The sequence below is a fragment of the Otolemur garnettii genome, unplaced genomic scaffold (genome assembly GCF_000181295.1).
Source record: "Otolemur garnettii isolate 467f Iridium unplaced genomic scaffold, OtoGar3 scaffold00191, whole genome shotgun sequence".
NCBI lineage: Eukaryota > Metazoa > Chordata > Mammalia > Primates > Galagidae > Otolemur > Otolemur garnettii.
In genome coordinates this window covers 1,317,984-1,330,542 of record NW_003852586.1, presented here as the reverse complement: position 1 = coordinate 1,330,542, position 12,559 = coordinate 1,317,984, and the positions used below count along the sequence as shown (strand labels likewise).

Genomic DNA, 12,559 nt, shown 5'->3' with positions numbered 1-12,559 from the left:
CATCAATTTTTTATATTTTATTTTTTAACTATGCACAGAGCTCTATGTTTTGGTGTTTGATTTATACATTCATACTTACATGATAAAACTGGCGTATCTTGGAAACTGTGAAGATGGAGGTGAAGAAGGATTTTAATTTTTTTAGTGTCTGCACTTTTTTGCACTTTTTTAAATTACACAAGGCATATCTCCCTGAAATGCCCTCAATTCAATGGTAGACATTGGGTAATACAATGTCTGCAGCTAATAACCCACCTAATGATGTGTTGGGAATGAAAGAAACCAAATGATTTCACAGACAGCTAAATCCTGATTGGACTCTCAGTTGCCAATCTCCTGGAGCTGAGTTTAAATTCCTTCCAGAACTCACAAATTCTCAAAGTGTAAAATTTTTCTCCAGAGTAGCCTGCAGAAATCAACTGGACTTTGATTACTGTTTCAATTGTGTATTTTGCCTGCTGGACAGAAAGGTAACATTAATTGACCATGTTTCAAGTAAAACATTCATTTTCTTTAAGCATCTTTTCTCAAAAGGAAAAACAATGGAGTGAAAGAGTGACTGTTTTGTTGTTTTAGGTAAACTTGAAACATGAAGACTATGATTCTACTGTTCTGTCTTCTAGGACCAGCTCAGTCCTTGCCAGTAAGTGTGACACATTTACTCTGTGTACCCACCAGGGTCAGCTCAGTCCTGGTCGGTAAGTGTGACTTGTTTACTCTGTGTACCCACTAGGCTCAGCTGAGCCCTGGCCAGTAAGTGTGACTTGTTTTCTTTGTGTACCAACCAGCCTGGACAGTATCTGTGGCTTCCTTCTCTTCCTGCCTCTGTCAGAACCACTCTGCCCTGCAACTCATTCCCTTGGTTCCCTGTTTTTATTTTCCAAAGCAGAAGATAGTAAACTCATAGGTATTGGTGCATATTTCAAGATATTTTCCTTTTAAAAATGCATTCACCCTGTAATGGTAGAATTTTTATCATTCTGGCAGAAATTAGAAGACAAAAGAATGCCTTCCGTTGTACCTACACTAAGTGGATAATTACTTTATTTTCAAAAAAGAATTTACGATTTTCTTGGCAACTAGTTATTTGTTCATGACTAAATAAGTAAACTACATTTTCTGATATTTCTGATTAGAAACTCTAAATATCTAGATTGTATAAACTAAAAAGGCCACCAAATAAGTCTATTATAAAGTGGTTGACATTCTTGACCTAGAACACTTCATCAGAAAAGCTATTACCTTATAGCTCTTTGAGAATTTGCCTAGCAGGTTTTCTGATTTTCACCAGAAACCTCCCCACATCACCAAAAAAGTGTTTGCATGTTACAGCTTAAAGAAAGCAGTGATGGGCTCCTACAGGCCTCAGCTGTTCCTCACAGATTTATAGGTGCAGAGGTGGTGGTTTGCTCTTTAAATAAATTTCCCTTTGGCTGTTTAAGATTCTTGAGTATGCACATTAAGACAAAAATTACAAAATATTTCTTATGAAGTAGCAAAACAAAAAGAAACCATGCCAGTTGCTCTTCAGGCTCACATGACTCCCCCATGGCCATCTATACACTCTACAAGCAGCTGCTGAAAAGCTGAGCACTGGGTGGGCACCATGCCAGGCGCTGAAGGATAAAAAGGATGAGGCACAACCCCTCATGTGTCACTAGTATTGTAGACATTAATTAAATGATTTTAAATAAATGTTAAATTATAAATAATAACTGTGATTAGTTCTGTGAAGGAGATAAACAGGGTGAGCTTGTGGAGGATGGAACAATTTACTCTGAATATATTTCTATTTCTGCTTTGAAAGAAGATGTCTGGGAAAATTTAATTTTCTGAACTAGGTAAAGGAGAAATTTAATTTTTATATAAAACAAATGGATCTTTTACTTCAGTGAATTTTTTTTATTAAACGATAGCTGTGTACATTAATGCAATCATGGGGTACAGTGTGGTGTTTTCATATACAGTTTGAAATATTTTCATCAAACTGGTTAACATAGACTTTATGTCAATTTTCTTAGTTATTGTGTTAAGACATTTATACTCTACTTTTAGAAACATTCACTTGTACCCTTGTAAGACAAACCATAGAGGTGAAGTAATTTATCAAAGGTTCTTCAAATAGGGTTTCTCTAGTATATTTTAATTACTATATAATCTGTAAAAAACCAAGAGAAAGATAACTTTCCAGAAGCATGGTTCTTGTGCGAGGTGGGCTAAGAAGCAGGTACAGGCTGCCTTGGAGGCCACCGTGATGCTACAGCCGGAGCGAGAGCAGGTGTGTGGTCGGGGGCAGGCACAGAAGTGTCCTGGTATAGGGCCAACATTTGTCAAACAAAAAGTTAAGGCACAGGACAAGGTATTTTGATTACATATAAATGAATTTTGAGTTATCATAAAGGGGTAAAAAGATCAATCCATATCAAATGTGGATACATAAAACAACATAGCAAGCATTGTCAGTTGGTCAAAAGTTGCAGAATAAATGCCAGATGGAAAATGCTATGAGTAGGGAGCAGAAAGAAAGAAAATAAGGCAAATCAAGTCTCAGCACAGGCACAGGAATGCTCTAGAAGAAAACAACATTTCATTCTTTGAACAGGTATTTGTTCAGCACTGCTCTACCTGCTAGAGATACCTTGTGAAGTTTGTGTTTTACAAGGACACAAGTGATAAATGATGAAAAGCTTAAATCAGGTGATCCCTTAACATGTTAGGAGGTGGTGAGTGGGCACTCTGGGGCAAGAGGGGGCAGGCCTGCGGGTACCAGAGGGGAGGGGCCGAAGCATGTCCAGGAGAGAGTCAGGGTCAGCCTCAGTGAGGAGGTGAATTCAAGCAAAGACCTAGTGCAGGGGAGGAAGTGAGCTGATGTCTGGGGGAGAGCATTCCAGACAAACGGACAGGTGAAGTGAGGTGCTGAGGCAGGAGTGTTTCACCTGTCCCAGAAACAGCAAAGCACCTGTATGGCCAGGGAAGAGGGTGACAATACATGAGGGGCTTAGGGAGAGGAGAATGGCACAGAGAGGGACAGGGCAGAGGGGAATGGGGCAGACAGAGACAGGGCAGAGAGGGATGGAGCTGAGGGGGATGGGGTATAGGGAGACAGGGCAGAGGGTCCTGCAGTCCAGGACAGGATCTCTGGCTCTGGCTCTGCACAAAGCTGACAGTCACTGCACACACTGTGCAGAGTGACAAGGTCAGACAACTGTCTTCAAAGGTCACACTGGTGGCTATGCTAACAATAGATTGCAGAGGACAGAAGGACTTATTCATGGTCTGTACCTATATAATCTCAAAGCAGAAAGGGACACCTAAGGGCAGGTAATGCCAGCCTCTTCTCTTACAATTGAGGGAAAAGATGACTGAGGAGGAAAATCCAAATTGAAACCAAGATTGCTCCAGGGTAAACTCAAGGTGACAACCCTGTGCCTCCTGGGTCATATCCAGGAGCAAAGGCAGCCAGGATCAATGTGGCAGAGAGAGCTTTTTATTTTCTTCAGGGACAAAGAGCATTTTCAGAGATCCTAGCATGGGTCTGGTGCTCACAGTGTCACCTTGGCCAGGTTACTTAGCTTCTCTGGCCCTCAATTATAAAAAACAAAACTATAAACTATACAACTAGACCAAATAAGTGGAAAGAATATTTTCAGCCCTAAAATTGCATGATTTTTAATACACTAGGAAAATACCCAGGAAGGAAACTGAACTTCCTTTATAAGAGTGCCACAGCAGTGGGAAGACAAAGGTGGGGGCTTCGTGAAAATTCAGTAAGAACTACGGCAGCTTAGCTCAAGTACCGAGAAAAAGCAAAGGAGCACAGAGTCAGGGTGCAGATTACACATTTGGTGTCCTGGCAAAAAAGAAAGGTGGTTACAGAAAAGAAGTGAGAGCCAGGAACCACCACCAGAAGTGCACATGCCCCACGCATCCTGCCGTCCTCCACCCACCCTGTCCTGCCCACCAACGGCATTATTCCACTCTGTAACTTCACATCCTGCCAAGCATAGGATATCTCAAGGAACTAAGCTGCCCAGAACACACAGAGCCTAAAGAGAGACATTTTTCCACTGGGGACAGCCTGTTACCTTCTGATATAAATGGACAAGACTCTAAACACAGTCCCGTCTCTTCAAATGCATGTTTGTCTTCACAGAAGCATCTTAGCCCCACTTTGGGACTTCAGCCAACAAAGCTGGCTCCAGACGAGGCAACACTGCCCACCCAGCAGCAGCCAAATCAGGTGAGAGTCTTAGAGCAGGAAGCCCCCAAACCAGCAGGGAAACACGCTGAGACTGAGGGGCTTAGAATCAAGATTTACATGAGTCTCATAACTAAACAAAAAGAAAGGCTTTTCATTTGGAGGAAACAGAAAAAAGAACCAATATGTTTTTATTTTTTTAATTTTTGATAGGAAAAGCAAAACACTGTCATTCTTTTTCTCTTTCTCTGAAGAATAATTTGGTTTATCAATAAAATCCATTAAACTTTGAAAAGCAAAAGCTTTGTCATCTATGCCCTTGAGATACTGAGACATATGTTTTGTGGTATTTGCCACCGAAAACAGGGGATAAGAGGTGGCCCATGAAAATAACTAACTGCAGGTGTCCTCACGGCTTCCTTAAGTTTCATTGTTGCTGATGAGCTGAGGTGTTTCTGTAAAATCTGTTTCTTCAGAGTTTTAAAAACTGCATAATTTCTTGGCTACTACCCTCCTGCCCATTCCAACTCTTCATCTTCTATAAAGGTCCTAGACCACACCCAGCCTGGATGAAATAGTATAGCCCCACAGTGTCCAGACTATACCTAGACTTGGTGGAATAGTACTGTCAGACAATGCTGGAGTCCAAAGTTCTTTCTTTAGTTAACCAGCATTATAGAACTCAAACAGGAGCCAATCTCCCCCCTTAAGGAATGTGCAGCTTATTCAACCCGGGCACACTTTTAATAAAAAAGAATGCAAAGTTGGGTACTGAAGTCAATACTTATAAAGAGATAGGAAGTTAAAGAGTAAATCTATTTTTCAAGCTGGTAAATACCATAAGCATGACACATTACAGGAGTGCCTCCCAGGGCCACAAAAGGGAGCCATGCTAACAAGAGGCTCCATTTACCTTCATAGAGGCCCATGTTTGGAGGGAGTATGGATCACATGATACTCCTATATTGATAGGAGTACACTGATACTCCTATATTGATAGTACAGGTTGACCATGGGCAGAGTCATGGAAACAGCCTCTTGTCTCATACATCAATTTCAATGTCCTGCAGGTCCTCCCTTCCATAAGTCTAATACCATTAACACAAATGCTCACGCTGGGGTCAGACCTGCGTCTGGTAAGTGCTTTTTATATTATTTTGATACCCATTGCTAAATAAATGTAATACCAAATGTTGAAAGGGAGCATGGGCACTGCAAGTGAGTGGGGGTGATGGAAGCGTTGAGAAGCGTGGGTGCCATTCAACATGACATCAAAAGCTTTCTTCAGGTCCAGAGCCTCTGAAGGAATGCATCTGATTCCCAGGTCTTTCCTCCTCCAGCTCACTCACCTCTTCTCCAGGTTCCTCTCTCCTCCACCCTGCATCCCTGCCACCCTCACCACACCCACATGCCCACATGCACACTCCCTCACTGCGACCACCCCATCAACAGAGCAGCCTGGAAAGGACAGGGAGACCTGCCGTCTTCTCACAAAATGTCTACATAGTTTAGACTTGGGAAATATAAGTTCTTGGGAAATATAAGTTCCTCTCCTAATTAAAGTGGATCTATTTTAGTGGCCAAATTTAAATACAGTTCATGTTTCAGACTAGATATTTTATTCTAAAACTCATAATTTTCATGGGGATACCTAGGAAAAAATTAATTTATGTCCACAGGATATTTTTTTATTTTTATAATTTCCATAATGTTATATCATATATAATCTATTTCCAAAAATATTATATTTTTATAATATTTTTGGTTGAAATAATATATTTTCATAACTGAGCCAGAGTCAACCATAATAAAAGATAAAGAGGGTCTCATTTGACAGTAAAGAACAGAGAGACTTACTTAGAACAGTTAATTGAAAATTACAAACTTAGGAACTTAACATTAAAGAACATTTTGTAACAAGAAAGTGAGCCTTACTAAACCTGCTGGTACTCTGAGTCTCAGACATAACAATGCGTCACAGAGAGTGTTTCAAAGAATTAATTTCTTAATAAAAAGCTATCAGAGTAATTCCAGGAACCATTGCTTATAACCAGAAAGGGAAAGCAAAGATAAAATCACCTATATAATTCTCAAAGACAATGCATTAAATGCCATAGAAAAACTTAGCCTGGGTACAGATAGCAATGACCTTGTGGTTGGGCGAGCAGACTAGTTAAGTCTTTGGATGTCCTCTCTGTATCTAACTCAGTGTGCAATAATAGGACACTGTATATTTACATGGCAAGTCCTCCCTATAAGCATATTTTATGTTTAGTAAATACATTTTAGTTTCTTGAATGTTCAAACTGAAAAGATACAAGGAAAATCTTCATTCCCTACAGTTAAGTCCTGCTGCAGGGTTGGCACCTGGCGCCCAGGCCCACTCACCATCTCTGGGGGGACTGAATGCACAGCAGTTGCAGCCACAGGTATGTACAACAGCAGGACTTTGGTTTAACCTTGGAAATCATTTTCTCTCTAGTAGAAGCCTACAGGAGAAAAAGAATTCTTTGAAGCTTCTCGAAAATTTTGCCCAGGTAACCTGCAGACAAAAGTTCCACTGAGCAAGGAACAGTAATTGGCAATTTGATTCTTGATAAAAACTCATGAACACGTAACCAGGAAACTAATCATGCTACCCTAGGACCCCTTAGAGCACTTTATTTATTTATTTGTTTGTTTATTTATTTTTAGAGACAGAGTCTCACTTTGTCGCCCTTGGCAGAGTACTGTGCCTTCACAGCTCATAGCAACCTCCAGCTCTCGGGCTTAGGAGATTCTCTTGCCTCAGCTTCCCAAGTAGCTGGGACTACAGGTACCCACCACAGTGCCCGTTTATTTTTTTGTTGCAGTTTAGCCCGGGCCAGGTTTGAACCTGCCATCCTTGGTACATGAGGCCATCACCCTACTCACTGAGCCACAGACACCACCCACATTTTTAATGAGTAACAGGAAGCCATGAAAAGTTGGGTAAAATGGAGAAGTCAAAATTATAAGGGGAAAAGTTGAGAGGTTCCAGGATTTTTTCTAGCAGAATAGTTTCTATTGAGCACTTTCTGGATGACCAAGAAGATCATCACAAAGAAAAAGTGAAGGGTGGGTAAAGTTTATCTTCAGCAAATGCAATCTTCTTCTCATTCTGGAAAACTCTCTCACCAAGACAGAAGTGACAAACCTAAGGCATCACCCCCTTTTGAAGTGTTTGAATTTTAACACTGAATAAAAGTCCAAGCGGGCTCTGGAGAAAAATACAATAATCTTTTAGTGGCGAGACTAAGTTATTGGCAGATAAATTATTCTCCCCAGCATGTGACCTCTGCTCCCGCCATCATACATAATGGTCTAATTTTTTGTAGGAGCATTATTTTTTATATAAAAAAAATTAATCATAAAGAATTTAGAAGATACATACATGCAAAAAAATAAAATAAAATTCATCCAGAGTCCTGTCATCCATAACCATCACCATTCCCTGTTATATCCTTCCAGTCTTTTTTTCTAAACATATAAGCACAATCTTTTAAAAAACATGTTTTTGGTACACTTAATGTTTTATAACCTAATTTTTGCTACAGATATAGTTTCAATAGTTTTCATGTTTTGAAATACTCACTCATGACATCATTTCAACGCCAGCTTAGCATTCCACTGGTTCCCTATAGTGAAAATGTGGGGTTTTTCCAAAGCTTTTACTTCCGTAAACAATGGTACAGTGAAAATCTTCGTGACTTAGTCTATAATTATATCAGTAGCTATTTCCTCTGGACCAACTCTCACTTCATAATAAGATTTCTGGGACCAAAGATACATAAAATATCTTGACAATAAAAATCTTGAAAATAAACTTGGCAAAAAAGAAAAAGAAAAAGAAAAAGAAAAGAAAACTGACCATCTGAAAAAGCCTTGAGAAACATGAAAATGAGAATCTCTTTAACATGTGATCCTTGTGTAATCCCAACACTGGTGCCCTGCTCTAATCTTGAATCCAGACTTGGCACGTCCTCGTGCTCCCCAGAATGTCCACTCATGTCAAAGGCATTACTGGGCACTGAAGATGTTACAGAAGCTTCAGAATGGGGGCTCTGACCTTGCACACTCTCCAACACACAATAACATAATCAATCCTCATCCCTTGTGGAATTCCTAGATGGTTAGGGACCCTGCTTGCCACCAGGGTACCTAACTCTCCTCGGCAGCTCCGACTCCTCTCCCTGTGCAAAGTGGCTACTTTCTCTGCCACAAACCTGGGCACCTGCTGGACAATCCAAGTTATCAAAGAAAGGCCAACATGGTTTGGAATGAACTCCATAATCACACAACTTCTGGTCAATCTCAGCTCTCTACTGACTCTCTATCTGCATGCATTAGCCAGTTACCTAAACACTCTATGGCTCACTTTCTCCAAAATTTATTTATTTATTTGTTTGTCTGTTTATGTAGTGACAGAGTCTCACTCTGTTGCCCTGGGTAGAGTGCCACAGCACTATAGCTCACAATAACCTCAAACTCTTGGGCTCAAGCAATCCTCCCACCTCAGCCTCACAAGTAGCTGGGACTACAGGCAACTGCCACAGTCCCTGGCTAATTTTTCTATTTTTAATGGAGACAAAGTCTCGCTCTTGCTCAAGCTGGTCTCGAACTCCTGAGCTCAAGTCATCTACCTGCCTCAGCTTCCCAGAGTGCTAGAATCATAAGCGCGAGCCACAGAGCCCAGCCACTTCTCCAAAATTTAAAATGGGCATTAAAGTATGGCGCTTGTGGCTCAGTCAGTGGGGCGCCAGCCCCATATACAGAGGGTGGTAGGTTTGAATCCAGCCCTGGCCAAACTGCAACAAAAGAAAAAAAAAATGGGCATTAAAGTATAATCTTTCTCTAAAAGTATTATAAAAATTGAGTAAATATATGTAAAACACTTATAATATTACCACATAATAAATATGTGTTTGCCATTATTATTTCAAGTAATTTTATTACCAACAACTAAGAAGAAATGTGTTCTCTTTACTGTAATATTGGTGAACAGATGAATCACGCGCTGTTACAGATATTACTCAACAGCTGTGGTTTCCTTTTTTTATCTTTTCATTGCTTCCATTCTAACTTTTCTTTAAAGAAGAAATTTCAATTTCATTTTCTCCCAAACACCGTGTCCCTTCTCCCAGACCGCATTCCTATCACCACCCAGCTATTACTCAATTTTGTTGTTGTTCCTGCTGTTACTGTGTTTTGTCAGTCGTCAAGAACCTGACTGAAAGTAAGGCTTCTTCATGAATGCGTCTCCTTTCTGCATGTTAACATGCCATCATTCCATAATTGCTGTGCCAGCTTTCCAGGGAAATAATAAAATTAAGAACCCATTTCACAAGGACTTCAAACCTTTTGGGTTTGTTATTATTAAAGTAAAATTCCATTTTGATTACTTTCCTGATAGTGAATTTTCTATAAAAAGAAAAATAAATCTTTAAAACCCCAATTTTCTCTAAGAAACTCAAGGCTAGTTCTTGAGTGGTAGAGATTACTAGAGCCTGCTGATACCTCACCCAAATCTCATTCAGCTATAAATTTGTAACTTTTAGTTATCAGTAACCCCTGAATTATTTCTTACCTAGTTCTCAGAGCTGTGTTGATACCAGGGTTGTTGAGCAATTTCATTCATAACTGCTTTATTTTAATAGCAAATGTCCTGCCAGGTATGCAACACTAAATATACAAATTTCAAGAAATCTCTGCATTTTAAAATACCTGCTACATATTTTAATGTGCCACATTAAAGAAATCTGTGCATTTTTATCATCTTTACTACTTGGAATAATTTTCAGTCTAGAGATCACCTGAGACTATTTCTTTGTTCATCGAATTCACTCACTTCTACCTTCTCAATGGACTGTCTTGAACTGATTTCTAAACCTCTCTGGATCTAAAATTTTTTACAGACTGAACAAGTTCCATTTCCCATCCAGGTTTGTGAGTCTATATTTATGATTAGAGATGACACATTACTAGCAAATATCTGTTCAAAAAATACTGTATCCTTTTAAGAAAGTCTCAATATTTATGTCATCTGCTAGAATTTCTCTTGAATTTATTTTTTACCGAATTTTTCTCTTTTTTCAGATGTTACCAATTTTTGTAGCACAACTTGGAGCCCAGGTAATATTATTCTTAATCTGATTTTGATTTTAAATCACTTTTGTGTGAAGCATTCTATCTGACCTCAATTTCCCAGATAATCATGACATTTCCCATTCACTGTGAGATGCCGACACTGATAATCACACGAGCCAGCACAGCACTCATAGACACTGTTCTCAGCACTTCACATGTATTACCTCATCTAATCTTCACATGTATTACCTCATCTAATCTTCAACTTTTTGTGGACAATATGTCTATTTCCAATTTGAAAGTAATTTTAGGGTATTAAAATTACTCAGTTACAGCTGTACCATTATAAGTATCACACACAGCTGAAGCAGTCAGCCACTTCTCTAAACCAAACTGGCAAGAAGGAAAGAAGTTACTGGGATTGATCTAATGACTAGCAACTTGGAGATTTATTTTTTTAATCTCAAATTTTTTTTCATCTTTATATATTTTCCCTGACAATGCTATAAACACATTCTCTCTTCTCTTCCTCTTTACCTTTGTGGAACTAATTCCTGAGATTCCTGATAAAATTATTAAAAGGGCAGAATCAAATATTAGTATCACGTGACAGCTTCTTCTTCTAAAAACAGAATCAAATATGAATTTAATTCTACATCTAGGAACATATCCCAAAAACATTATCTGAAATACAGCTCTGGTTTAGTAGTATTCAGTCATCAGAGTAGCATTTGCAGAACAGAAAAATATCATATACACCTTAAATCTAAGACCAAAGAAAAATAGTCACAGAAACTCTATAACATAAGAGCAAATTCTACATGGCCATTTAAAATTCCCCAGGTTTCCTCCAATGTGCATCTATTTAATAAGAGAAAAAGATGTAACTTTCACAATGCATGTGTCTTCACATTACTCAGAGGATGAACATTAGCAGCCCCATACAATAAGCTCACTTGGGTCTTGATGCAGAGATCACAAAGGCAGTTCAACACATCATTGAAAATACAACATTTCTCGCTATAATCTTTAAGAGTATTCTCAGCTTTTAATTTATGTTATACATACCTTGCTTTAAATACATTAAAATTTCTCTAATATTTTGTGTTTTTCGTTTTGCTTTCAGGGTACTATCCTAAGCTCGGAGGAATTGGTAAAAAAAAATTTTTTTATTAATTACTAACATTCCAATTCTTTCCACTTCTACCACTGTGTAGTGTCTGTCTTCAGAGTCTCTTTGACCATAAACTTTGAATCTGGTTGCACTGAATGTATGAAAACTGAACATTTCTATAGATGTTTGCATTAGGTTATCCTTCTTTTACCTGGGAATTTCATCATCCTTCTCCAGATACTCTTCCACTAATTTGACTTAGATTTTATTTTCAGATATTACTGTCAGATTCAGTTCTATCCAGAGAACAGATGCACACTGCACATTTCGAACTTTATATTGATTAAAATCTAGGATTATAAAGCATTAAAATGCATACAGATGTATAACAGTACACATATTGACATTTATTACAGATTTAGATATTTAATTTTTAAATATCTCAGAAAATATCTACTTTTCTAGCATCAGATTGTGATGAATGAAGTGGTTCCTACACACAGGTGGAACTGAGGGGCCGAATCTCAGTAAACCTCAGGTCACTTTTGCTAGGCACGTCCACACATCCCTCGATATGCCATTTTTTAAACAAAATGATTTGAATTAACAATGATATCTAAACATAACTAAAGTGACGAATTCAGGCAATATTGGGAACACAGTCCTAGAGGTTTTCAATTATGGAAAAGGTAGAGATTTATTACATCATCCATAAATAATAATCAAGTAATGAGACTACCTGCTTCCCCAGAACTGATGTATTAGTATCCACATCTACCGTGCACCCAACACCTCAGGACACGCACGTCCACTGGGCACCAACACCTCAGGACACGCACATCCATCTTCACCCGACTCCTCAGGACGCGCACATCCATCCTCACCCAACACCTCAGGACACGCACGTCCATCCTCGCCCAACACCTCAGGACGCGCACATCCATCCTCGCCCAACACCTCAGGATGCGCACATCCACCACTCACCCGACGCCTCAGGACGTGTACATCCCCTGCGCACCCAACACCTCAGGACGTGGACATCCGCTTCACACCCAACACCCCAGGACGGGCACGTCAGCTGCGCACCCAACACCTCAGAACGCGCACGTCCACCACTCACCCGACTCCTCAGGACGCGCACG

General features: G+C 39.4%; 1 protein-coding gene and 1 non-coding gene across 2 annotated transcripts in view; both read left to right on the top strand.

Annotated features, from left to right (window-relative positions):
• The first annotated feature begins 589 nt into the window (after positions 1 to 589).
• The window catches only part of AMTN (amelotin), a 17,235-nt gene continuing 5,265 nt past the window's right edge, over positions 590 to 12,559 (top strand). Inside the window, exons 1-6 of the mRNA XM_003800977.2 lie at positions 590 to 643; positions 4,157 to 4,240; positions 5,269 to 5,334; positions 6,541 to 6,627; positions 10,313 to 10,348; positions 11,430 to 11,456. Coding sequence (XP_003801025.2) covers positions 590 to 643; positions 4,157 to 4,240; positions 5,269 to 5,334; positions 6,541 to 6,627; positions 10,313 to 10,348; positions 11,430 to 11,456 — 354 coding nt within the window. The remainder of the gene's footprint in view (positions 644 to 4,156; positions 4,241 to 5,268; positions 5,335 to 6,540; positions 6,628 to 10,312; positions 10,349 to 11,429; positions 11,457 to 12,559) is intronic.
• LOC111721849 lies at positions 1,240 to 1,302 on the top strand. Its single transcript, XR_002770853.1, has one exon. It is a non-coding gene; the product is annotated as a U7 small nuclear RNA (small nuclear RNA).